Here is a 27,878-nt window from a genome sequence, read left to right as displayed (position 1 = left end):
TGAACACGAATATACATAGTATGCACTGCTTTAAAATAGACAGGCTAGCTTTCAATACTTTATACTGAGTTCTCCAGACGACTCCGAAGTGTCTCACCAACGTCATGATTTATTATACAGTTGTGCTCATAAGTTTACATACCCTGGCAGAATCTATGATTCTTTGACCATTTTTCAGAGAATATGAATGATAACACAAAAACAACTTTTCCACTCATGCTTAGTGGTTGGGTGAAACCATTTATTGTCAAACGACTGTGTTTTCTCTTTTTAAAATCATAATGACAACAGAAACTACCCAAATGACCCTGATCAAAAGTTCACATACCCTGGTGATTTTGGCCTGATAACATGCGCAGAAGTTGACACAAATGGGTTTGAATGGCTACTAAAGGTAATGTCCTCACCTGTGATCTGTTTGCTTGTAATCAGTGTGTGCACATAAAAGCTGAGTGAGTTTCTGGGATCCAGACAGACTCTTGCATCTTTCATCCAGCCACTGACGTTTCTGGATTCCGAGTCATGGGGAAAGCAAAAGAATTGTCTACGGATCTACGGGAAAAGGTAGTTGAACTGTGTAAAACAGGAAAGGGATACAAAAAGATATCCACGGAATTGATAATGCCAGTCAGCAGTGTTCAAACTGTGATTAACAAATGGAAAATCAGGGGCTCTGTTAAAACCAAACCACGGTCAGGTAGACCAACAAAAATTTACGCCAAACAGCACAGAGACAAGCCTCAAAACTTCTGGAACAAGGTAATTTGGAGTCATGAGACGAAAATTGAACTTTTTGGCCACAACCATAAACGTTACATTTGGAGAGGTGTCAACAAGGCCTATGATGAAAGGAACACCATTCCTACTGTAAAGCACGGAGGTGGATCGCTGATGTTTTGGGGATGTGTGAGCTCCAAAGGCACAGGAAACTTGGTCAAAGTTGAAGGAAAGATGAATGCAGCACGTCATCAGCAAATACTGGAGGCAAATTTGCACTCATCAGCCCGGAAGCTGCGCATGGGACGTACTTGGACGTTCCAACATGACAACGATCCAAAACACAAGGCCAAGTCGACCTGTCATTGGCTACAGCAGAACAAAGTGAAGGTTCTGGAGTGGCCATCTCAGTCTCCTGACCTCAATATCATTGAGACACTCTGGGGAGATCTCAAGCGCACAGTTCATGCAAGACAGCCCAGGAATTTACAGGAACTGGAGGCTTTTTGCCAAGAAGAATGGGCAGCTTTACCATCTGAGAAAATAAAGAGCCTCATCCACAACGACCACAAAAGACTTCAGGCTGTCATTGATGTTAGAGGGGGCAATACACGGTATTAAGAACTGGGGTATGTAAACTTTTGATCAGGGTCATTTGGATGTTTTTTTGTTGTCATTATGATTTAAAAATAGAAAACAGCTGTTTATCAATAAATGGCTTCACCCAACCACTAACCATGAGTGGGGGAAAAAGTTTTTGTTATCATTCATATTCTCTGAAAAAGGCCAAGAAAGCAAAAATTCTGCCAGGGTATGTAAACTTATGAGCACAACTGTATATTAGTATTATTATTTTGAGCTACGTAGAGGCAGTTCAGCTATTGGCTGGCGTTGAGTGGTATATCAGATATATTCCATTCAGCTAGCGTGATATTGAACGAGTCGAAGACGAGTAGCTGAATGGAATATATCTGATATACCACTCAACGCCAACCAATGCTATTATTATACATACACACAGTTTTTCGATGTCAATTGGTATGTTTTTCTCTTGTAAACAGAACCGTGGAACCGTCAGGGCTTTCTAAGGTCTTCAGAGAAGCCCAAACATATCAGCTATACAAATATATTTAATATTTCATTATAATTATTCTCTTCTAATTTGGCCTCATTTTCTATCAAATTTACTTCAGAAATGAAAGTTACTGTCCTGAAAACCATAAACTCAAGTTATCCAATAACATTTTTTTTGTTTGTTTCTAGGCTGAGAAGAGTTTAGAGCTGCTCACTCATTGGTTAGGACTTCACTGCTGGGACAGGCAGCCATGGCAGTGTACGTTTATGTCGGAAGTGACGGATGAATTAACCAATCAGATTTTGATTTATAGTGGGAGGGACCAAAAATTTATCACCCTAGACCTTCTTGAAGGCCATTGCGAGTTTAACCATGAGTTGGTGCTGTCAGCGCAGCAGTGAAGGCACCTTCCAGCTGGTGTAGCGCTCATCAGTAGTGTTAGCAGATACTAATAAAGCGGTCAAGCCAGTGCTATCTACCAAGAGCAAGCAGCACAGGCTAACGACCAAGAAACTAAGACTTTTGTCTCCAGAATCTTTTTCCATGCTGCACACTTGCGACAGTATTTTTCACTCAGACTTAAGTATTCATTTCCCTGTGTAATTCATTTCGTTACTTTTAAAATCAACATCGACAGCCTGCTGCTAATCCTTTACCCTGTTGCTTTTTTGGTGTCTGGTAAACTTTTGGCTGAGCTCAAGTCCCAGCACTAATAGTAACAGTTCACCAGTGCTTGTAAATATGCATGAAGAATATCTAATGAAGTTTTGGGAGCCTTTTGGGTGTTCAGCGCGTCTTTCTCGGTGAGCAAAGAAATGGCTGTGCACACACGCAGCAGAAAACTCTCTCATTGGATATTCGCATCAGCGCCGACATGCGACGTCATGTTGTCTTGACAACCATGCAATATCGTAAACCATATTCAACGCTCGTTCTCCACTGGGTAGAGCAGACCTGGGCATTTTACGGCCTGCAGGCCGCATCCGGTCCTTTGGTTCATTCTGACCGGCCCGCGTAAGGTTAACTTGCGCTACGTTCACACTGCAAGGCTTAATGCTCAATTCCGATTTTTTTGTGAAATCCGATTTTTTTTGTGAGGTCGTTCACATTAACAAATATATGCGACTTGTATGTGATCCTCAGCATGAACGAAAAGCGACCTAAAAGTGTTCCGCATGCGCATTGCAGGATACGACGACGTCACACGCAGTGAGCACGGCCAGTGTTTACGGAAGTAAAACCGCCCGGTTGCGGTATGACCCATCCGATCTAGCTTGAATAGCTGCATCCCCCCAAATGGAAATCAGCTCCCTAACCTCTGCGTCCTTCCATTGAGAAGATTCAGAACCTTCACAGCCCGAAGCGTCCCTCGCATTGATGTCATGCGCAGGGGCGCAGATACGTTTTTTGAACTGGGGGGGACAAAAAACTGGGGGGGACAAAGCTGCCAGCAAACCAACCCCAACCCCGATATGCCTGTCAAACTTGTTGTGGGTTACCATAGCAACCAAGCTCGAGCTCGCAACCTGTGCAGTCTGCGCAGCTCAACCAACCGAATATCAGTCTTTGTTTTGTTTTATGTGAATTGTTGCAACTATGTATGTACTGCTGTGCACCTCAATAAACCGAATGGTAATTAGTCTTTTGATTTTTCCGTGAGGTTTGCCTCATGCAAAGAAAGACAGCATAGACGTTTTTTCCTCCCTATAAGTGGGGGGGACTGAGCGAGGTGAATTTAAATCTGTGTGGGACGAGTCCCACCCTCTATCTGCGCCCGTGATTATGCGCCATGTTGTTGTAACTTTTTTTGAGAGACCCGCTGCCTACTTCAGCGCAGAATAGTGACGTTTGTGGCTTGTTGATGACGTGTAAGTCGGATGAATGCGACCTGGCGGTTCAGACTGAAGTCGCATATGAAAAGAGCGGATAGGAATCGGAATTAGGACCACATATCCAAACGGCCTGGGTCGGATTTGAAAAAAATCGGATCTGTGTCGTTCATATTGTCAATAAAAGATCGGATACAGGTCACATATGGGCGAAAAGATCAGATTTGAGTCACTTCAGCCTGCAGTGTGAACGTAGCCTTAAAGTTACAAAATAAACGTATTTTCTAATTTTACCTCATGCATGGAATGAATGTGCATTGCTTTTGTTTTGAAGTTGTGTTCAACAAAAACGCAATGCGCGCGACACGAACATGACATGAAATCCCACGAAACCTAATCTCGCGATAACTACTTCCGAAATTTATCCAGACCAACCACAAACTTGCACGTCATCCTTCAAACGGTCCAGCCAATCACACAGTGTGACGTCACCAGCAGGCGCCGGAGCCCGAGCCGATCTGTAGATCTGATTCCTACACCGAATCGACACGGCATCATTATTATAATATAATGCATCTTGCTTGATATTTGGAGCAGAAAGACAATATTGTGATGTCTTTATTGTGTTTTGGGGTGAAGGTGACAAAAAAAAAAAAAAAAAAAAAAAGGTACAAACGTTCACATTTTGTTAACCATTGTTTTGGGAAATTTGATTGAATAAATGACAGTTTTTGTAAGGCAACCTCGTTTTTTTTCCCCATACTCTTACCAGTCTTAGCAGCTTGTAAAAACAAAAGTTATTTACTGCTTTATATAAAGAAATACAATTAATATTATGCAGAATTTGCTCAGCCTTTTGGTCCGGCCCTCCACAAAATTTTCTGTTTCTCATGTGGCCCCATGGAAAGAATAATTCCCCACCCCTGGGGTAGAGAGACGTAATACACGTAGGATAAGCGATATGCTAACAATATTGCATGCTATCAAACCAAATGAATAGAACACGTTTTTATTCCACTGGAAAAAAAAAAAGTGACCTTTTCCAAGTAAAGGAAACCGGTCTCATACCAAATATAATAAATCTATGCCCAGATTTTCCATGATCACTCCAAATGACACAGGAGTGTGAAGATATCTTGAATAAAGGATTGAATACATTTCTTATTATGAAATGACAGAAAAGTGCATGGAGCCTAGTTTTAGTCAAATTAAGAAAAACATTCCAACAGAGTAAGACAATTTCAAGCTTGAAACGAATAGAAATATCTAAAAATGAATTTTAGTAGTAGGCATTTTGTGCCAAGATGCTTTCCAAATCAATTTTTATACACAATTTTGTTTCCTGCTTTGTTTGTTTAATTAATTTGGGACAAAATGACTTTAGCAGTTGCAGTTTCAATATAAACACAAAAACACACAACAACTTGATTACCTGTGCTTTATTGAACATCTGCAGGTTGAGAGATTTGACCTGGTCCAGCTGTTGGCGCAGAGCCGCCAGCGTGTCTTGTTTCTCATGAATATCCTTCTCTAGCAGCTTCATGGCCACTTCCATCTCCTGCTTCAGACCCACCTGCAGCTCCAGCTCCTTCTGCAGCTCCTGCATGACCAACACATTCCAGCCGAGTCAAGGCAACCGGTTTCAGATTTATTAATTACAGTATACCGGTCGGATTTTCGTGTCTCTGACCTGCCGAATGCGTTTCTCCTCCTTGTACTGCTTCCACACCACGTTATACATTTCATCCAGACCTTGCCTTGTCTGCTTGTAGGTCTCCAGCTCCACCTGGCTGTCCTGCAGAGTCACCTGGACAAACAGGAAGTGCAAAGAGCAATATAATACCCACAATGCACTGCTGGAATCATTGTTCGGTTTCTTAATCTGACCTCTTCTTTCCTCTGGCTGGTCTGGAGGATGGTGGCGTTCTCCTGCCGGAGCTGCTCCTGCTCCTCCCTCAGGGAATTGATCCGGTCTGTAGCTGCTGAGAGCTGTACATCACACACGCGTATATAAGGTACACACAATTAAAAGAGCTTTTAAAAACCCTAATCATTCTTTATATACTTTTCACACAGGCGCTCTGACCTCCTCTATGAGTTTAGAGTTGGTTTTCTCCAGCGAGTCCATCTTGGATTGAAGGTCCGTCACTGTGCCGCTCAGGTGGCGGTTCAGTTCTTCTATGTAGTGCTTCTGGTCCAGAATCGCAGTCATTTTAGAGTCACTAACAAGCAAAATGACAATATGACTTTTTTTTTTTAATCAGTGTGATACCAATCTCAGACCTGAAATCAGCTAAAACTGAGCATTATTATTATTCAGGAGCCAAGAACCAAAGGTGGTGGTGGTTCTTTTTCCTCTTCTTCCATTTCCACATGGGAGTCTTTAGCAGCCCATAGATCGCTTTGGATGCTTTTTTATAAAACAATAAAATGACAGCGGGCAGTCTGAGCTACCTTCATACCCCACTCATTCACTCGAGCAAATTAGGACATACAGTACGTTTCAATAATAATCATCGACACGCAACGTCATGGTTCCATTTTCCAATGCTTCTTTCGGGTCATGCAGAATTCGAGAAACACCATGTTAATTTCTGCCGTATTGGATTTTTTCCACCAGTGTTTTGGAAATTCACGTCTTCTCTTTTTGCATCGTAAGAGCAACCCAAATAACGATTACAAAAGCTGTTCATGTGCTTCTAAGGCCCTGTCCACACGGCAACAGATTCAGGTGAATCCGATACAATTGCTTATCGTTTAGGCCTGGCGTCCACATGGCACCGGCGTTTTGGGTGCCCCAAAACGCAATCTTTTGAGAACGGGTTCCAGAGTGGAAAGATCTGGCAACGTTGCCGTTGCGAAGTCGTCTGGATGAGTAGAACGGATTTGTTTACGATGACGTCACAACCACATTACTGTCAGTGCTTCACGCCGGGTAGAAGTGTAACGAACTCGATGCGAGTTGTCAACAAATCCTATAACTTGGTTCATGAAACGTGCTTACAAAAGTGAGAGAGAGAGAGAGAGAGAGAGAGAGAGAGAGAGAGAGAGAATAGCCCTTAGGGCAGAGTCAATCCCGCCAGCAAAAATAGGGAAAAAAAAGGAGCGATCTCACCTCTTCAGATGTTGGTTTAAGTCCTACAATACATTCCTCAAAAAGGGCGTAGAACAACAAATTAATCCATCAACGTGTAGCATTCAATTTATTCCGGACCATTAAAGACGCCGCCTTCCGCGTAGAATCATACGTCATCCTCGCCGCCATATTGGATGGGTCAAAGCGGAGAATAAAGATGCCTCATTCATGTGCTGCGTTTAACTGTACCAACAGGTTTACCGTCCAAACGAGATCACATGGGATTACCTTTCACAGGTGAGACTGGAAAAATACTTTTCATTGTATTTGGTCGTTATAATGTAATTTTACGAACAGATTTTCCTGACTTTGTGGCTAATATGAAGTCTCGCGCATAATAGTTTATGCGCATGCGTCCTTACTTCTTCTATTGTTCTGGTGTCTCCGAAGGGACCGTCTTACAGCGCCCCTAGAGGTGTGGCATGTGTATTGCATCGTTTTCAGCAAGCGTTGCGTTGCCATATGGACCTGATATTTTACTGATCGTTGCCCATTTGGACGCGATATATTTTTAAATAACATCTCGTTGCCGTTGTCGTGTGGATGTAGCCTATGATAGCTTTCCAAACTAAGAAAAGAGAAAACTGCTTCATATCACCACACTGACACCGTGTATAAAGTCAATATACGTAACAGTTTAGCTCAGACGCTAGACAAATTAACAGCTTTAAGATATTCTTAAAAGCATCTTAAAAGCTTATGAAACGCTAAATTTCAGTGTATTTAACCATAGGTGCTAAAGAAGGCAGCTGGACTTGCTTGAAATTCTTGAAGAGGTTTCACCTCTCATCTGAAAGGCTTCTTCAGTTCTGTCTGATTAGTGGGAAGTTCCAGGTGTTTATCCTCCAGTGGACCAAAAGCAACCCTAAGGGGAGTCATTGAGGTCACATGGGTCGTTGACCCTGTCAGTCAGTCAGTGCGTTTACATGCACATAGAGAAAATTCAATTTCTGCTGTAGCTCGACTGAAATCGAAGTTCTAAATGCCATGGATACACCTTAGCTCGGCTGAAATCGAACCGAACTGGATTTCTCGTAATCGAGCTATGCGACCTAGATTATGCGATTGTAGCCGAGCTACTTCGTGCATGTAAACTCTATCGAGCTACGTAGTCGAGCTACTTACATCAGCACTGCCCCTTCCGGAAGTGACGAGTGATGAGACCACAAGCGGGAAACACAACAGCCTCGGTCGGCATGACGACAGTAGTAGTAGCGAGCAGCAGAAGAGGTCAGGAGGAACAAGGAGAACGAACGAACACGGAACTGATAACTTTGTTTATACTCTTGAATAGCTCTTCATGACGACAACCGGAAGTGTACCAACACGATGGGACGTGTAGCGCCACCTGTGGCTCAGGTGCACAATGTACCTCACACAATAGCTCGATTTCCTTGTGTGCATGTAGGATTGGATTTCTCTGGCACCCCTGCTGGGACCCTTAGCTTGATTACCGACAGTAGCTCGATTTGGATGTGCATGCAAACGCACTGACTCAGTCATCCTGTAGGTATTAGGGTCACTGGAGGCTAGGTGTGAACCAGTAGCCTGGCTTGTCCATGTGATCTTTAGCAAACTGCAGATGAGCAGCAATGTTCTTTTTGGAGAGCTGTGGCTTTCTCCTTGCAACCCTGCCATGCACACCATTGTTGTTCAGTGTTCTCCTGATGGTGGACTCATGAACATTAGCCAATGTGAGAGAGGCCTTCAGTTGCTTAGAAGTTACCCTGGGGTCCTTTGTGACCTCGCCAACTATTACATGCCTTGCTCTTGGAGTGATCTTTGTTGGTCGACCACTCCTGGGGAGGGTAACAATGGTCTTGAATTTCCTCCATTTGTACACAATCTGTCTGACTGTGGATTGGTGGAGTCCAAACTCTTTAGAGATGGTTTTGTAACCTTTTCCAGCCTGATGAGCATCAACAACGCTTTTTCTGAGGTCCTCAGAAATCTCCTTTGTTCGTGCCATGATACACTTCCACAAACATGTGTTGTGAAGGTCAGACTTTGATAGATCCCTGTTCTTTAAATAAAACAGGGTGCCCACTCACACCTGATTGTCATCCCATTGATTGAAAACACCTGACTCTAATTTCACCTTCAAATTAACTGCTAATCCTAGAGGTTCACATACTTTTGCCACTCACAGATATGTAATATTGGATCATTTTCCTCAATAAATAAATGACCAAGTATAATATTTTTGTCTCGTTTGTTTAACTGGGTTCTCTTTATCTACTTTTAGGACTTGTGTGAAAATCGGTTGATGTTTTAGGTCATATTTATGCAGAAATATAAAAAATTCGAAAGGGTTCACAAACTCTCAAGCACCACTGTATGTCAAAGTGACGGCTGTAAATGAGATTCGTTGAGACCTGTGCGAGACATCATAGGATGGAAGTAAAACGTACAGCGGAAATCAAAGCAACCGACATCTGCCAACGTTGTCAGAAGACACGCGCGCCCTCTGTCGAATGCTGACATAATCAAGCCGGAAGTTTTGTTTGTTTTGATAGCAATCAGGAAAGTTTGAAAAAAGTCTGCAGTAATCGTCATTCAAACTCGTTTTTGTGCAATATTTCGTTTGGAAAACAGTTTTCAAAATGGCAGCACTGACACCTGGCTGACACTTCTTCACGTTTCGAAGTCTCGCACAAGACTCGTGAAGATCGCGCGGATAAGCGACGCCTACCGTGGACCAAACGAACTAAATCCAACACGGCTAAAAACCGAATAGGCCGATAAGTATAATATTTAATTGCAACTAGTTGCCAATACGAGTCACGATATAAGGTTACTAAAACCGAAAACGTAATTGAATAACACGTTAATTAAGAAATAAAGCAAGTTTAAAAATGACTTCAGTTCCCCTTTAACATTTAGATGGGCAATTCTTCAGCAGAGAGGCCAAAATTATGAAACGATCAAGACTGCCTTAACTTGTCGGTTCAGTGATCTTGCTAAAGTGTGGAACCCAAGACAAAATGGACTAAAAACCATATTTAAAAACTCATCACAACCTCCAATTACAGCAACGTCACTTCAGAGAAATCTTGGTTTGAATTTTAAGAAATGAAAGTTCAGTTTTTTCTGATGTAATTCCGTTACTGACTTTTCGTTCCTCGTAAATTTCTGATTTTGCATTCAGAGTTAAAGATAGAAAAAATCGTTATGCTTTTTTAGGGTCAAAAGAGACCCCATACAGTGTGAAACTTTTATTTAATACCATCATCATCTTGAGTACTGCAACTTTAAAAAAAAAAAAAAAAAAAAAGACCACATTTTGCTGTGAATGGAATTCCATTACCAAAGAACGACCCATGTGTACTTAGTTACTAGTCTTAAAGCCACTAGTATATGTAATGAATTTAAGGGTGTATTCAGACCAGGATAGTTCGATAGTTCACTTGCTTTGGTCCGAACCAAATGTTTTTTTTATTTTGGTGCGGTTCGCTTTCACACTGTACATTTTAGTAAGCGGACCAAAATCTGTCAACAAAGCCACGCGCCCTGAGGTCGTTCAGCTATTGGTCAGAGACGACACGCGCACAAAGCGTTAAGTTCAAAAGTAGTCATGGAGGCTTTCTGTGCTGTTATTCTTTTTAATGTCATCAAAGCTATACGTTTTTTCCAGTTTTTACTGTTTTCACAATTGTGCGATTACTATGCTGTTGTACAAGTAATTTATCAACGACGACGACAAAGGGCAAGGCGGCTACGGAGGATAGCGCTGATGAGCACACATCATGTGACAGTTCTGGCTCTTCACGCAATAGATGAATTTCTTTTTTGCGTCGCTAGTACCGCCACTTTTTGAAAGAATGTCCCTGATTTTAATGTAGGTCTGACGGAGTTTCTTCACTTTTAGTCGACATTGTTCTGGGGAGCGCGTGAACCCCTTCTCCTTCATTTTCTCACTGAATACAGCAAACACGTCGGCATCTTTGTGTGTTCTCTCCAAAAGCTCAGATATGTGGACATCTGCCCATATATCCACAAGGGTACGCGTTTCTTCCTCGGCCCACTTTTGCCCCCTACTCATTTTTTGTACTCTGTAGTCTAGCCTACCACTGGTCTGAATGACTGAATGACTGTTGTAAGGTTCCCTTGACAACCGAAACAGTGTTTGCACTTTGTGGTGGAGTGTCAAGACTCTGTTTCCCATAATGCTCGACAAACGACGGAAGCTCCTGAGGTACAAAAAAGCAAAACTGTCGGATTAGGTCCGGTCTGCTTTCACACCTCCAAAAGGTCCGCACCAGGGTTCCTTTGGTCCGGACCGAGTCCGACCTTGCAGCTCGGTCTTGGTCCGCTTGTTTGGTCCGGACCAGAGTTCGGTGGTTTGTATTCAGACCAACCCAAAAGGTCCGGACCAAGGGAAATTTGGTTCGTTTGGTCCGGACCAAACAACGTAGGTGTGAATACGCCATAAAAAGCAGCTCAGTAAAGGTACTTTAAATTTACAGGCTGGTCTTAAAGGCAACTTAAATACACAACTAAACTTACGGTTCGTTTAATGTTTAGATTAAATGCAATTAAATTCACGGTTTCACCGAGTGATAACCAATCACTAAATTTTATAAAACATTTTTATGACTTGACACGAACGAACGAGAGGCAATTATTCAGCGACATACAATTATTTAGTTCCTACAGCGGTTAAAATTAAGTAACAGGATACACACAAAAAAAGGCATTAAAATCTGGCAAATGTTACATCATAAAATATAAGAACCAATCACATTCTGATATGCAAATACTGTACATATTTACTAATTACGTGCTCCATTTAAGATCTGTGCTTTAATTTAAATACATTAATTAATAATTCAGCTGAAATAACACGATTAGAGCGCTGAAAGTCATCTGAAAGATCGTCGAAAAATATAGCACAACCGAGTCGAACCCCACGCTCTGGTCCATCCCGGGCCGTTCCAAGTGAGCCTTTATAAACCTCATGATGTTCGTCTAGCGCCTTCCTTCAGTTTGTTAATTGTTGTAGCTAACAGATTAGCATCATAGCAAATCAACTCAATCACATCTCTGTGTAAATAAACACGTTCTCAGTCAACTGTATGGAAAAACTAACGTGATTGAAGCCAAGTAAATATTCAAAAGATGCAAGAAGGTGATCTGAAACGAAGCACTCGGTCAGCAGTTTTGATTTAAGGAGGTGGAGTTACTCACTCTTGTGGGTTCTCAGTTGTCTGAGGGTCCTTTAGGTACAGTGAGAAATCAATGACACCCACCTGTAACACCCAGAGAACACACTCCGGATTAAACTCCGGGACACAAACTGCAGCAGTGTGTACGTGTGCGTGCGCGAGAGAGAGTCCCGTGTCTCACCTGAGAATCCAGGTCTTCCCCTTTCACACACAGGTTGGCGTCGATGACGTTCAGCCCCACCAGCATCCCGACGATCACAGAACCTTCTTCCTCCATGATCAAAGCTCCTGGCTCATAAAACTCCCTGTTACACGACAGCGCGATCTTTACAAATCTCACAGCTTCACACTCAATTTACATATTACTGATTGACAGCACAGTACTGTTGAAGTCTCAAATCTGACTGTTCAGTAAATGAACTGTTGACTCATTTTCTATCACAGCAGATCGCAATTATTGGCACCCTGGCAATAATTTTACGCAACATAACTTACAACCCCGATTCCAAAAAAGTTGGGACAAAGTACAAATTGTAAATAAAAACGGAATGCAATGATGTGGAAGTTTCAAAATTCCATATTTTATTCAGAATAGAACATAGATGACATATCAAATGTTTAAACTGAGAAAATGTATCATTTAAAGAGAAAAATTAGGTGATTTCATGACAACACCACATCTCAAAAAAGTTGGGACAAGGCCATGTTTACCACTGTGAGACATCCCCTTTTCTCTTTACAACAGTCTGTAAACGTCTGGGGACTGAGGAGACAAGTTGCTCAAGTTTAGGGATCGGAATGTTAACCCATTCTTGTCTAATGTAGGATTCTAGTTGCTCAACTGTCTTAGGTCTTTTTTGTTGTATCTTCCGTTTTATGATGTGCCAAATGTTTTCTATGGGTGAAAGATCTGGACTGCAGGCTGGCCAGTTCAGTACCCGGACCCTTCTTCTACGCAGCCATGATGCTGTAATTGATGCAGTATGTGGTTTGGCATTGTCATGTTGGAAAATGCAAGGTCTTCCCTGAAAGAGACGTCGTCTGGATGGGAGCATATGTTGCTCTAGAACCTGGATATACCTTTCAGCATTGATGGTGTCTTTCCAGATGTGTAAGCTGCCCATGCCACACGCACTAATGCGACCCCATACCATCAGAGATGCAGGCTTATGAACTGAGCGCTGATAACAACTTGGGTCGTCCTTCTCCTCTTTAGTCCGAATGACACGGCGTCCCTGATTTCCATAAAGAACTTCAAATTTTGATTCGTCTGACCACAGAACAGTTTTCCACTTTGCCACAGTCCATTTTAAATGAGCCTTGGCCCAGAGAAGACGTCTGCGCTTCTGGATCGTGTTTAGATACGGCTTCTTCTTTGAACTATAGAGTTTTAGCTGGCAACGGCGGATGGCACGGCGAATTGTGTTCACAGATAATGTTCTCTGGAAATATTCCTGAGCCCATTTTGTGATTTCCAATACAGAAGCATGCCTGTATGTGATGCAGTGCCGTCTAAGGGCCCGAAGATCACGGGCACCCAGTATGGTTTTCCGGCCTTGACCCTTACGCACAGAGATTCTTCCAGATTCTCTGAATCTTTTGATGATGATATGCACTGTAGATGATGATATGTTCAAACTCTTTGCAATTTTACACTGTCGAACTCCTTTCTGATATTGCTCCACTATTTGTCGGCGCAGAATTAGGGGGATTGGTGATCCTCTTCCCATCTTTACTTCTGAGAGCCGCTGCCACTCCAAGATGCTCTTTTTATACCCAGTCATGTTAATGACCTATTGCCAATTGACCTAATGAGTTGCAATTTGGTCCTCCAGCTGTTCCTTTTTTGTACCTTTAACTTTTCCAGCCTCTTATTGCCCGTCCTAACTTTTTTGAGATGTGTTGCTGTCATGAAATTTCAAATGAGCCAATATTTGGCATGAAATTTCAAAATGTCTCACTTTTGACATTTGATATGTTGTCTATGTTCTATTGTGAATACAATATCAATTTTTGTGATTTGTAAATTATTGCATTCCATTTTTATTTACAAATTGTACTTTGTCCCAACTTTTTTGGAATCGGGGTTGTACTTTCATTGTGAGAGTTAAAGTAAATGAGGACAAAACCATTTTCATATCTTTTTAATATTAAAACACATGCTTACCATAATTCTAGAGCTCTCAATTTTTTGTTATTTATATTTTATTTTTATTATTTATGTTTAGACTGAAATTTAATGCATTTTTTGCTTTAGTTTCAGTCCTACAGGTAAACAGTATTCTGATCATCAGCTCACCCCAGAAGGTCCTTCCTGTTTATAAGATCTTTCATGTAATCTGCTATTTTCTTCTGCATGAGAGCCAAATGCATCCACGCTCGAGCTCGACCCAGTCCCGTCCTGCGAAAGGCAAACAAACAGGGTTTACAGTCCTCAGGAAAAACGCATAAAACTTAAGGCAAGATGCAACATGTAGAAATATCTAGAAAAAAAAAAAAAGACTTCTGGATAAACTGCACCTTTATCATCTTTTCTTAATCCGTGGTAATAAGATGATCAACAGAAAAGTGTGACTTTTATTCACCGCGTCATCTTAAAACTTTGAAGGCTTTAGCTCCGCCCACTCCTCCAAATCACACTCACAATCCACTTTAATAGAAACTTCTTGTTGACTAAGATTCCCGTTCTTGGCTACAGGACTGGAACCCAATATTGTCTTCTCTCTCTCTTTTTTTTTTGTATGCCGAGATGCTTTTCTGCTCACCACGGTTATAAAGAGTGATTAACTGAGTTCCTATATCCTTCCTGGCAAAAAAAAAAAAGCTCAAACCAATCTGGTCATTTTCCTCTGAGTGCTTATCAACAAGTCATTTATTTCCATTCCCATACTGTCACTCACTAGATGTTTTTTTTCTGTTTCTCGCACCTTTCTGTGTAAACTCTAGAGCCTGTTGTGTGTGAAAACCCCAGGAGGAGATCAGCAGTTTCTGAAATACTCAAACCAGTCCATCTGGCGCTCAAACCAACACCCATGCCACAGTGAAAGAAAAAGTCACAGTTTTTCCCATTCTGCGGTTTGAACATTGTGAACATTAACTGAAGCTCTTGATTTGGATCTGCCTTGTGCTGCTGTCAAGGGATCGGCTGATTAGAGAACTGCATCAAACAGCAGGTGTTCCTAATAAAGTGGCTGTAGTGAGAGTCCTTATAAGCATGCGCTGTGATTGCACTCTAATCCGGAACAGGTGCATGGTAATCAGTCCGAATGGGACACCGTTGAAGACAAACTTCGTATCCTGGAGTGTCTAAAGGATGGTGAGAAAGCAACGAATTTGTCTAAAGAATCTGGCATCCCGAAAAATTCAATTTCAACTTTTAAAGCAAAAGAAAGAGCTCCGAGACTTCATCGATAACTATAAAATTCAACATGACGGGCTGAAAAGAAAGAAGATGCGGCGAGTGTGGCTTATTTCCTTTACTTAAGAGTGACTCAGCGCCTTTACTTTATAAAAATGAAGAGAATTCAGCAAAAATACTGTATAAATTAAACAGTTTATAAAAACAGAGTGAGTGTTTGGTGTAACAAGTGGCTCCGTTTCAGCATTACGAACCTTCTGGACGTCCCGCAAGGAGTTTGTTATAGCGCAGCTGCAGCGTATATTTAAACCATTTTTCTTCAGAATTGACTATTTTGCTTATTTCAGAACCTAAAAGATCAGTTTCAGTGACATGCATTCATGCATTTTCATTCCTACACCATCACAACAATGTAAGAATTTCTCAAAATGTTGATTGTTGAATTTACACTTGATTTTATATTTAACTTGTTTTGGTCTCTTGAGAGTATCTTTATATTGAAATTACGATTTCCACTCCGACATCATCAGAATTCGAAATATTTTGGTCTTATTAAATATGCAAATATGTGCTAACTTAATCCCCAAAGTAATCCCCATATATAAGCCAAGCTAAAATATCAAAAATCAATTAACAAAAGATTGTCATGCCTATTGATTTTTTAAAATTTATTTTTTAAAATGACCTCATTTACCCGTAAAGTCTTGCATTAAAACAGATTTTCACACAGGCGGAGACTCACTTGAGTCCAGGCATGTCTCGGACACTCGTGGCGAGGTCGGCTGACTCGGGACACAGCTTCTCGACCAGCTCCAGAGGAGCCCAGATTGATTTATTCTGCCCAATGAAGGACTTCTTTACTGCACCGTGTTCACAGTAAAAGGACAGAACATTGATACACAGTCCATGCACAAATTATACAAATAAAATCTTCTGTAAAATTTTGCAAACTGAATTTTACCCTTCAGTCCATGTTTAAGGCAGTGTTCTAGTACAACAAAAAACTGCTGCAGAGGCTGATACTCGGAGTCGAGCGTCCGACCCAGGCTGAGCGAGGACTGGATCAGAACTTTTATACTGAGCTTCATCATGGACAACAGATTGGACCGCTCCACAGACATTGGATCTTTCATTGCTGCAAAGGCACAAAGGTTTAGACAATATTAATGAGGAAAAAAAAAAAGCCCTGAAAATTGTAAAGTTGTCACTTAAAAAGGGTCATGAGTAATATTTTCTCTGGAGTTATTTAAACATGAAATGAAATAATTGAAAATTTCCACTCGTAAAAACAATTAAAAACTGCCCAAACTTACCATAACAAAAAAACCACATGACAAAAATACTGACATTTTAAAAACCTGTATTTTAAATAAATGCAAACATACAGTGGTGCTTGAAAGTTTGTGAACCCTTTAGAATTTTCTATATTTCCGCATAAATATGATCTGAAACATCAGATTTTCACACAAGTCCTAAAAGTAGATAAAGAGAACCCAGTTAAACAAATGAGACAAAAATATTATACTTGGTCATTTATTTATTGAGGAAAATGACCCAATATTACATATCTGTGAGCGGCAAAAGTATGTGAACCTTTGCTTTCAGTATCTGGTGTGACCCCCTTGTGCAGCAATAACTGCAACTAAACGTTTGCGGTAACTGTTGATCAGTCCTGCACACCGGCTTGGAGGAATTTTAGCCCGTTCCTCCGTACAGAACAGCTTCAACTCTGGGATGTTTGTGGGTTTCCTCACATGAACTGCTCGCTTCAGGTCCTTCCACAACATTTCGATTGGATTAAGGTCAGGACTTTGACTTGGCCATTCCAAAACATTCACTTTATTCTTCTTTAACCATTCTTTGGTAGAATGACTTGTGTGCTTAGGGTCGTTGTCTTACTGCATGACCCACCTTCTCTTGAGATTCAGTTCATGGACAGATGTCCTGACATTTTCCTTTAGAATTCATTGTTTCATCAATGATGGCAAGCCGTCCTAGCCCAGATGCAGCAAAACAGGCCTAAACCATGATACTACCACCACCATGTTTCACAGATGGGATAAGGTTCTTATGCTGGAATGCAGTGTTTTCCTTTCTCCAAACATAACGCTTCTCATTTAAACCAAAAAGTTCTATTTTGGTCTCATCCATCCACAAAACATTTTTCCAACAGCTTTCTGGCTTGTCCACGTGATCATTAGCAAACTGCAGACGAGCAGCAATGTTCTTTTTGGAGAGCAGTGGCTTTCTCCTTGCAACCCTGCCATGTACACCATTGTTGTTCAGTGTTCTCCTGATGGTGGACTCATGAACATTAACATTAGCCAGTGTGAGAGAGGCCTTCAGTTGCTTAGAAGTTACCCTGGGGTCCTTTGTGACCTCGCTGACTATTACACGCCTTGCTCTTGGAGTGATCTTTGTTAGTCGACCACTCCTGGCGAGGGTAACAATGGTCTTGAATTTCCTCCATTTGTACACAATCTGTCTGACTGTGGATGGGTGGAGTCCAAACTCTTTAGAGATGGTTTTGTAACCTTTTCCAGCCTGATGAGCATCAACAATGCTTTTTCTGAGGTCCTCAGAAATCTCCTTTGTTCGTGCCATGATACACTTCCACAAACGTGTTGTGAAGATCAGACTTTGATAGATCCCTGTTCTTTAAATAAAACAGGGCGCCCACTCACACCTGAGTGTCATCCTATTGATTGAAAACACCTGACTCTAATTTCACCTTCAAATTAACTGCTAATCCTAGAGGTTCACATACTTTTGCCATTCACCGATATGTAATATTGGATCATTTTCCTCAATAAATAAATGACCAAGTATAATATTTTTGTCTCATTTGTTTAACTGGGTTCTCTTTATCTACTTTTGGGACTTGTGTGAAAATCTGATGTTTTAGGTCATATTTATGCAGAAATATAGAAAATTAAGAGTTCACAAACTTTCAAGCACCACTGTACATATCCTTTAATTTATTTAAATGAATAATTTAACTCATCAGTCTCTCCATTGTTGATTTTGGTCAGGTCAAGACGTAAACATGAGGTGTTGCACGTGCAAAATATCTTTTGAGGGAAAACCAGAGCTTATAACAACACACTCAAAAAAAGGGACAAATGGCTCATAAATAAATAATTTAAATAAAATAAAAAAAGCTGCAGATCTTCCAATAGCCTTAAAATTGCTGTTCATTCAGTAACAGGGTGGTCAAGTGTCAACATCGAATATTAGACGCCACCTCCAGCTATAGAACTCGGAGAACTGTACCCGAGTGACAGAACGCCGCCATATTTGTTGACGAGTTCTCACTAGAGATTAGCACATAAGGAAACCACATTAAATGGCTTCAAAATCACCAAAATAGCTGCAATTTTTTTGTTTTAGGTCAATACCCAACCCTAACCCACACATGCATGTGTAAAGTAGTTTCTGGTGTTACTGTTGCAAAATTCAAATTTTATTTGGTCACATACACAAATCATACAGATTACGATATGCAGTGAAATGCTTATTGCAATTCTCCATAGGTTGTGAGGATCATTGGAGGGGTGGATAAATATATTGCACACAAGAAATATCTTGCACTGTAACGAAGAGTACAAAACCACCCTGTAGCTCTATAACCACTCCTGCTGAAACCAAAAGAAAACTTGTTCGGGAAACAAAGGGGAACGCATACGATGGAAAGCCTCCTGCGCAAAATACAGCAGAGGATCACTGATACTTTGGGGACGTTTTCAGTACCAGCATCTTTCAGCCCCAAACCCAGACAGGAATTTTAGATTTGGATCCAAGTGTATTTTTAAACAAATATTATGACCGCAACCATACATCTAAAATCAACACTCAAATGATTTTAGGAAAGATATTTTTCAAATTGCCATCTTCTGAACAGAACCAAGGAGTTGATTGTAGACTTTCGGCTGAAAAGGTGCACCGGTCCACTTCTAAAATCACTCTGGGATATTAATGACCTGGTTCTACAACAAGTAAGAACTTGCGCAATAAGTGAATGCAATAAAATCAGATTATTACACACACACACGACACTTTTTCAATTGGAATAAAAACGTGTTCTATTCCTTTCGAGTGGGTTTCATTCATCTGGTTTGAGAGCATGCAATATTGTTAGCATATCGCTTATCCTACGTGTATTACATCAATGTATCCAATGGAGAGTGTTGAATATGGTTTACGATATCGCATGGTTGTCAAGACATGACGTCACACGTCAGAGACGTAAAACTTCCACGCTAGCGAGCGACACTGACAATTTGTAAACAAACATGGCCGCCAGGTTTGCTTTGTTAAATACGGAAAATTGAGAGAATTTTGAAAGAGAAAGATGGATTGAACACCTGAAAGGAATGTATAATTAATCAATTAATAAATACGGCGGCACAGTGGTGTAGTGGTTAGCGCTGTCGCCTCACAGCAAGAAGGTCCTGGGTTCGAGCCCCGTGGCCGGCGAGGGCCTTTCTGTGCGGAGTTTGCATGTTCTCCCCGTGTCCGTGTGGGTTTCCTCCGGGTGCTCCGGTTTCCCCCACAGTCCAAAGACATGCAGGTTAGGTTAACTGGTGACTCTAAATTGACCGTAGGTGTGAATGTGAGTGTGAATGGTTGTCTATGTGTCAGCCCTGTGATGACCTGGCGACTTGTCCAGGGTGTACCCCGCCTTTCACCCGTAGTCAGCTGGGATAGGCTCCAGCTTGCCTGCGACCCTGTAGAACAGGATAAAGCGGCTACAGATAATGAGATGAGAATTAATAAATAATAATAATGGCAGCTAGCATGATATTGAACTCATCTTTGACTTGTTCAACATCATGCTCGCTGAATGGAAGAGATCTGATATACCACGAAAAAAAAAAATCAGCCAATATTATTTAAAAATTGTGCAATATCAACACTCAAGGCTAAAAGTTTATCAATCAACATCGCGTTCCAGATTGGTTTACAGTTATTTAGCACAAAAGTCTTTTAGAACAAGTTCTAAAGTCTCTTAGCACAAGATCCAAGAACACTCTTCTTCATCTTCTTGCTTCACGATTGTCATATTATAAACAATATATTAATTTTGGTTGTTTTGTCATTCCTGAACATTTATATTGCACTTTTATTTAACTGCCATTTGTTCTAGGATACTTTAGTGTAAGTTTCTTTACAGATCACAACCGTTGGTTACTAAGGAGACATGATTCTCGTTTTTCTCATTGAAACCGGTCTTTTTTTGGTTAGCTTTATTCATCAAATACATATGAAAACAGTAATATGTGATATCAAATGAACTTAATCTGAGTAAGTTTTTAGGAATAGATTCCGCTCTTAGCAAAACACATTGTCAAGCAGGGCAAGAGATATAATCCCCTGGTTAATTAATTCAGCAAACGTGTAATTATTGACAGTCAGCTGAATTTGTGATATGATCAGAAGAAATCAGTGAAGGTGCCCACAGCTCAAGGTTTTTTTTTTTTTTAAAGATTTTTTTTTACCTTTATTGGATAGGACAGTGTAGAGACAGGAAATGAGCAGGAGAGAGAGACGGGGAGGGATTGGGAAATGACCTCGGGTCGGAATCGAACCCGGGTCCCCAGATTTATGGTATGGCGCCTTATCCAGCTGAGCCACAACGCCCCTACAGTTCAAGGTTTGTTACGGATTAACTCCAAATATCCAAAGAATCGGATTTTCAGTCCACGTTTCAGGGATCAACAACTGATCCTTCACAAGAACAGCAGCAGAACAGCGGCTTCCAGTTCCTAAGCAATCATAACAAACCCGTTCCTAGATCACGAGGAGTAATTTTTTTTTTTTTTTTTTAATTGTGACCATAATCCAACATTGTGCTAAGAGACTTTAGAACTTGTGCTAAAAGAAAGACTTTTGTGCTAAATAACCGTACATGTCCAGATTTATTTCTCCTGTTATAATAACTTCCACTCTTCTGGGAAGGCTGTCCATTAGATTTTGGGGCGTGGCTGTAGAGCTGTCAAGTCAAGTTTGTTTGTATAGCACTTTTAACAATAAACATTGTCCCAAAGAAGCTTTACAGAATCTGAATGACCCAAGCCATGAGCTAATTTTATCCCTAATCTATCCCCAGTGAGCAACCCTGTGGCGACACGAGGAAGAAACCTCAAGAGGAACCAGACCCAAAAGGGAACCCATCCTCACCTGGACAACAACAGACAACATGACTATAACATTAACAGTTTTAACATGAAGTCAGTGAAGATGTGTGTTCATTCAGACAGTCAGGAGGCCTAGGTTGTGTTCAGCGTTCTGGTTCATCCCAAAAGGCGTTCAGTGGGGTTGAGGTCACTTTACCTAACAACTTGTATTTTCTCTCTCTGCCCCCAAATCTGTCTGTCTGAGTTACATGTCGGTCCTGGGATCGAGATGCTGACCTCTTCTGCTCCTCGGACCTGCCTGATCCATCCTGGTGCCCTGTGTCTGGTTGGAGTCTCATCGCATCGCTCCTGTGGAGCGCGGCCTCATGCGGACAGTTTGGGGTCGCGCCTGGAGGACGCTCTGGACTCTTGCAGTGGTGCTTTTGTGGCTGGGGACTGCAGTTGCCGTGAACAGTTTTGCACTCGGGTTTCCAGCATCAACGAAGCTGACTTTATGTTAGGACTGTTAATGTTGCCGAAATGAGGATGGGTTCCCCTCGAGGTTTCTTCCTCATGTCGTCTGAGGGAGTTTTTCTTTGCCACCGTCACCACAGGCGTGCTCATCGGGGATAGATTAGGGATAAAATTAGCTTTACAGTGGGGTTGAGGTCAGACATTCTGTCGCATGTCCCAGACCCGGTGAAATGTAACTGAATTGTCTTGGCCAGCCCTAACGGTCCCATCTGCATCTCATCATTGCTGAGGAGTGTGCTCCCATCACCCAATCAAGCATCCAGCCAGAGCAGGTCAGGATATATTTTACCATATTAACATGCCATTGTTGTGTGTTATGCCTAATGTAAAGACTCTCGTCTCTGCGAGCCTACCACACAGATTTAATACTTGTCATTTTTAGGGCATACCTAATAACGTGTTTTCTTTCTCTCTCTCCCCCCAATCTGTCCCTCTGAGTTACATGTTGATCCTGGGATTGAGATGCTGGCCTCTTCTGCCCCTCGGACCTGCTTGATCCATCCTGGTGCCCTGTGTCTGGTCGGAGTTTTATCGCACCGCTCCTGTGAAGGACGGCCCCATGAGGACAGTTGAGGGTTATACCTGTTAAAACTGTTAATATTATAGTCAGGCTGTCTGTTGTTGCCCAAATGAGGATGGGTTCCCTTTTGAGTCTGGTTCCTCTCGAGGTTTCTTCCTCATGTCGTCTGAGGGAGTTTTTCCTTGCCACTGTCACCACAGGCTTGCTCATTGGGGATAGATTAGGGATAAAATTAGCTCATGTTTTAAGTCGTTCAAATTCCGTAAAGCTGCTTTGCGACAATGTTTATTGTTAAAAGCGCTGTACAAATAAACTTGACTTGACTTTGTGGACATGCTGGAGCAGGTTTGGACCTCTTGGTTCTGGTGAAGGTGGTACAGCAAACATAACCTGGCTATTTGATGTGATGGTCGGGTGTCCACAAACTTTTGCCCATATTTGTGTAAGATGTTACCTGCCACTCTGAAAACTGAAAGCCTGAGTATTAAAGAGAACAGAACAGTCCAGTCCAGATGTTCACATCTAACCATCTAAAGGAGCGTCAAGTGTTCTGGACTGACATGTAGATTTTTACACAAACCTGTCAAGTTTGGACTTTTATTTCTCTGCAGTTGTGTGTGTTGCTGAAACAGGTGTCCTACCCGGTCTGATGGACTCGGACGGGTCCGGATTCGGAGCCTCAGACGCGGATAACGGGTTCCTCAAACCAGCGCTGCTGATACTTTCAGACGCTTTTCGAGCCAACGACAATATCGGTGCCGACCAAGAACTTTCACCAGCTTTTTCCTTTCGCTCTCCATCCGGTTCGCTCTCCACACCGTCCTGTTCCACCGCTGTCCTTCCTGCTTTCTCATCTTCACCAGCCTTGTTTTGAACTTCACTGTTTGGACCTCCGTCCGCCATTTTCGCTCAGCCTGATCACGTGACGCCAGACAGAAGTAATCAAGTGACATCAGGCTCAAATAATCGCTCAGCGACCAGAGGAGCAGCGTTACCACGAGGAATACCACACTAAAGTGGATTATTATTCAAATTAATTCTTTTTCACGCCGTTTTGATTGGCTGAGCAAACTGCAAATGCCTGCCCACAAGTCTGCGCATGCGCACTTTTATCAACATGGCTCAATTTCTTTCGGGTCAGCCACAATCAGATGTATACCTACTTGTTTGAGATCATGTAACTGTTACATGATCTCAAACAAGTAGGTACATCTGATCAGGGGTCATCAAACTACGGCCCGCGGGCCGACTCCGGCCCGCCACCCCCCTTTGACCGGCCCCCCAGCCCTTCTGCCCCCCACCACTTGAACCGGCCCTATGAGGCAATCCCCAAAAGTGGTCATGGCCTATTTTTTAAAATTGCTTTTTGGCAAATAATAACATGTCTGCATCTTGTATTTTGTTGATTTTATCAATTAAAATTGATATTTAGTTATAAAATGAACTATTCATATTTTCTGAATTTTCGTCATATGCTCTCGATCAAGCAGTGACAGGCAGCGCACGCGCAGAGAACTGTCAGTGTTCAGGACAGCAAAATGGCGAGCGGTAAGCGAAAAGCTGACAGAGAGTGCAGAGTTTTTAAAGAACAGTGGACCACCGATTATTTTTTTGTTCAGTGTAAGGACCGTGCAGTTTGTCTTGTATGTAAAGAAAGTGTGTCGGTTTTCAAAGAATATAATCTGCGTCGTCACTACGAAACCCGCCACAAAGAGTATGCTAGTTTGCGAGGGCAAACAAGAGAAGACAGGATTCGGAGGATGAAATGCGGACTGGCTGCACAACAGAATGTATTCCTTCACCAAACCCAGATCAACCAGGCTGCTGTCCGAGCTAGCTATAAGGTAGCTCACCTACTAGCTACCCATGGAAAGCCGTTTACTGACGGGGACTTTGTTAAAGTATGCATGCTTGCTGTGGCCGAGGAGGTGTGTCCCGACAAGAAGTACAAATCGACAAGTACAAATCCAGCTCACCTACATATACTACTGATTTTGATTCCCATTCTTCTGTGTTATGCTTTAGTTTTGACCTGTAAATGGCCTACTGCTCATTTCATTTTCACCTTGACCTAAAAAATGTTTACTGAACATGCTCAAATGGATAGGCATAAGAGCTGGCTAGTTGATCTATTGCTCATATTATTATAATTTCACTGTTTTTTTCAAAATGTATTTATTTTCTAGGCCTATTTATTTGACCTTTATTAAGTGCTGCACACAATTATTAATATTATCAATTATTAATATTATTAATAATATCAACAGGCACCTACAATTTATAATTTTCCACTCACCTTTGCCAGTGTCAATCACCTCAACTAGGCAGATGTTTCTTACCTTGACAGCTTTGATGTTATTTTTATTAGAAAATAAATAAATGGAATATCTGTGGTATTTCAAATTAAAACAAAGTGTGAAGACTCAATTACTACTTTTGCAAACCACTAGTAAAGATAAACAAATATGTGCCAGGAATCAAGTGTTGATATAGTAGTGTGGATATAGTAGTGGGGATATAGTAGTGGGGATGGCTGTGCCAGGCTAGTAATCTCTACTACACAATGAGGCCTGCTGGTGGTCATATTTGTCTGGGTCATACAATTCTATGTTATATAGCTGACCCGACCCCGGTCCCCCATCACAGTCAGGAATGACACTGTGGCCCCCAGAGAAAAAAGTTTGGTGACCCCTGATGTAACACTATGTAACAGCCTTCTATTTATGTTTATTAAACTATTTCATATGTTGTAATGGTAGACTATCATTGCCAATGTATGATGTTTCAAAGCCAGGTCATAATTTACCACCACTGAATCCATGTTTCAGTTTTTTTTATCAGACAAACTCTTCACATTGCACATTTTCACCATGTAACGCATGTTCATTTGATTTAATACCCCAGAATGCATCATTGCTGCTTAAACTTGGCAATAATTTGTCAAACACTAATTGTTTTAGTAAATCAGCAGATTTTTGAGGAACAAATTGACAGCTGAATCACGGAATTCCGATAAAAATGAAATCTTTCACAATAGTTTTGTCAATGGGGGGGGGGTGCTGAACCTAATTTGTTTTCTTTGTCACTGCAAAGTTGAAAATGGCCTGAGAAATCTTATTTAATGCATTTTAATAAACACTTTAAATTAAATACAGACATTTTATGTAGTATGTGATATGATTTGATACAAAAACCTTGTTGCTGGGGGCATATGTTTGCAAAATTCACATGCCAAAGATTTTGCGTGTCATTTCCGTTGTTTTCTGTAGTGTCCGTAACGGTCTTGCTGTAACAGAATGCTGCAGAATTTTTTACCATTTTTGGTGATTATGACATGCATTGGTCCTGTTGGCCTCATGTAGGGCTCTAGTTACATATTCATACGTCTTTAGTTGTTATATTAATAGATATATTTGCAATATGTAGTGTCCGTAACGGGTGTAGTGTCCGTAACGCCAAATTGATATTTTGGTAAAGCCAGTTAATTGAGACTTCTTGACAAATTTAAATGAAACCTTCATGTGAGAATGACGCAAATTAATCATATTCTTCTCTCAAAGTTGTAATTGATTGAATTAAGACCCCACAGTCCAACTATTTGAACACTAAGTTATTATAATCAAGATGTTACCAAGACATATTTTGACCATTCAAGATACAGCCCTGGCTTGTTAATAACATATTTTTTGACATAATGTGCTTTTTAACACTTTTGTTTTTGAGACGGCTATTCATGTACAGTTGAACCTCGTTTGAGTGGCCTCCCCTATTGCCGGCCAAAAGTGGCCTTATAATGTAGTGTCCGTAACGTCAACAACCTAGCAGAATGGGGCATGTATGAAATGAGGTATATTTTCAAAACGGAAAGAGAATGCTACATGAAATTTTAGGTATGGGACCCCAATATGTTCAAGCCCATAATATCACAGTTTTGACCATTTTGGGTAACCTTGGGTTTTTTGTTATTTTGGAACCTATAAGGTCCATCTGATCTTGGCTGACCCGTTTGCTATCGTTTAACGTGTCACGTTAACTTTATAATCAGCATTTCAAAATACTAATTTAATGATAATACAATTATTGAACTCGGTTTTCACAAAATATCCTGATTTGTTAGTGTCTCACAAGCAATTATTTGCCTCTCCCTTGTTCAGCCTCGTCCAATAATTGCTTATTATTTTTCGCGGTGCGATTTCCATCAAATCCTGCGCTCTGATTGGCTGGCAAGCGGGTCCGTATCTATGGTTATGAACCTCTGGCGACTCGCTCGTTCACAACAACAACAAACATAGTAGAATTTTTTGTCAACATTTATCTTTTTTTAATAAAATTTTTTTATAAGATTATCAAAAATCTTACAAATTTTTGCCAGCATTTCTCAGGAAATATCATTAATTTTACATCATGGATCGCGATAACGACAGGGTTCACAGCGAAAGTGAGTTTTACTACCCTGAGGAAGAAGAAATAAAAGAAAACATTTCAGGAGAAAGCTAAAAACCTGTAACTTGCTAACACCGAGCAAAAACATGGCTGAATCCTGAATGACTCCTATTTGTATAAATAGAGGACTACATAGGCGGCAAAATGTAGTTTTTTTCCTGCCATGGAAGTGCACTTGTATACCGAGGAGGAAGCAATTTGCATTACAGCCGTGAACGAGGATTCAAAATGGCGGCTCGCCTCAGCTCAGCTTGGCTTTCCCTTTTGGGCGCTCTCGTTTTCTGTTAGAATTTGGTAAAGAAAAAAATAAATATATTATTTACCAGCTTAAGGTCGGTGAAATACTGTGACCTCGGCCTTGAATACTGACCTCGGTCACAGTATTTCATGATACGGACCTCCCAGCTGGTAAATAACATATATTTATTAACTACTTATTAACCGAGCACGAGGTCTTTATGAGAAACTATCAGACCGAGGTCTTAACACCGAGGTCTGTACAAAAAGACCTCGGTCGGATATTTTCCCATAAACATCGAGCAAGCGAGATTAATAAAGAGTTTATTATATGGATGTTTTTATTTCTAAGATTAAAATAGACAGTCATTATAACAAGGCGTGATGCTGCTTTCAGTCACGTCATATTTGTGACATAGTTGAGTCACGCATGCAGAATAAACGGCTAGTGGTTTCAAGCTGAATTTCTGTTAGCGGTTAGTGGTTTCTGAATGCTCTTCGTCGCTCATTTCTTGAATAATTCGGTGACTCTGGTTTGTCTTTTGTGTTTCGGTTGTTTTTGTTTCCATTTTGATTTCTAATGAATCTTTTTTCGTCGTTTTGTTTTTGATGTGTGCCTTTGCAGATAATAAAATAATTAGGAAACTAGAAGGGCACTCAGTAGATTGCATACCTCCGCCAAGCCACATATTCGGATTTGCATCAAAATCTAATCTAAATCTGATCACTACTTTTTGAGTTACGTTGG

At 41.1% G+C, this 27,878-nt stretch overlaps 1 protein-coding gene across 1 annotated transcript in view; it reads right to left on the bottom strand.

The window, feature by feature from the left end:
- The window catches only part of rufy1 (RUN and FYVE domain containing 1), a 28,088-nt gene extending 4,688 nt beyond the window's left edge, over nucleotides 1-23,400 (bottom strand). The window contains exons 1-10 of the mRNA XM_060927253.1: nucleotides 23,092-23,400; nucleotides 16,242-16,415; nucleotides 16,023-16,140; nucleotides 14,222-14,323; nucleotides 12,104-12,227; nucleotides 11,945-12,006; nucleotides 5,708-5,843; nucleotides 5,509-5,610; nucleotides 5,312-5,428; nucleotides 5,054-5,221 (exon numbers count right to left, since the gene is read on the bottom strand). Of these exons, the coding sequence (XP_060783236.1) occupies nucleotides 5,054-5,221; nucleotides 5,312-5,428; nucleotides 5,509-5,610; nucleotides 5,708-5,843; nucleotides 11,945-12,006; nucleotides 12,104-12,227; nucleotides 14,222-14,323; nucleotides 16,023-16,140; nucleotides 16,242-16,415; nucleotides 23,092-23,353 (1,365 nt within the window). The 5' untranslated portion in view covers nucleotides 23,354-23,400. The remainder of the gene's footprint in view (nucleotides 1-5,053; nucleotides 5,222-5,311; nucleotides 5,429-5,508; nucleotides 5,611-5,707; nucleotides 5,844-11,944; nucleotides 12,007-12,103; nucleotides 12,228-14,221; nucleotides 14,324-16,022; nucleotides 16,141-16,241; nucleotides 16,416-23,091) is intronic.
- Nucleotides 23,401-27,878: the final 4,478 nt, after the last annotated feature.

The sequence above is a fragment of the Neoarius graeffei genome, chromosome 8 (assembly GCF_027579695.1).
Source record: "Neoarius graeffei isolate fNeoGra1 chromosome 8, fNeoGra1.pri, whole genome shotgun sequence".
Lineage (NCBI taxonomy): Eukaryota > Metazoa > Chordata > Actinopteri > Siluriformes > Ariidae > Neoarius > Neoarius graeffei.
This window is presented reverse-complemented; position numbering and strand designations above follow the sequence as displayed.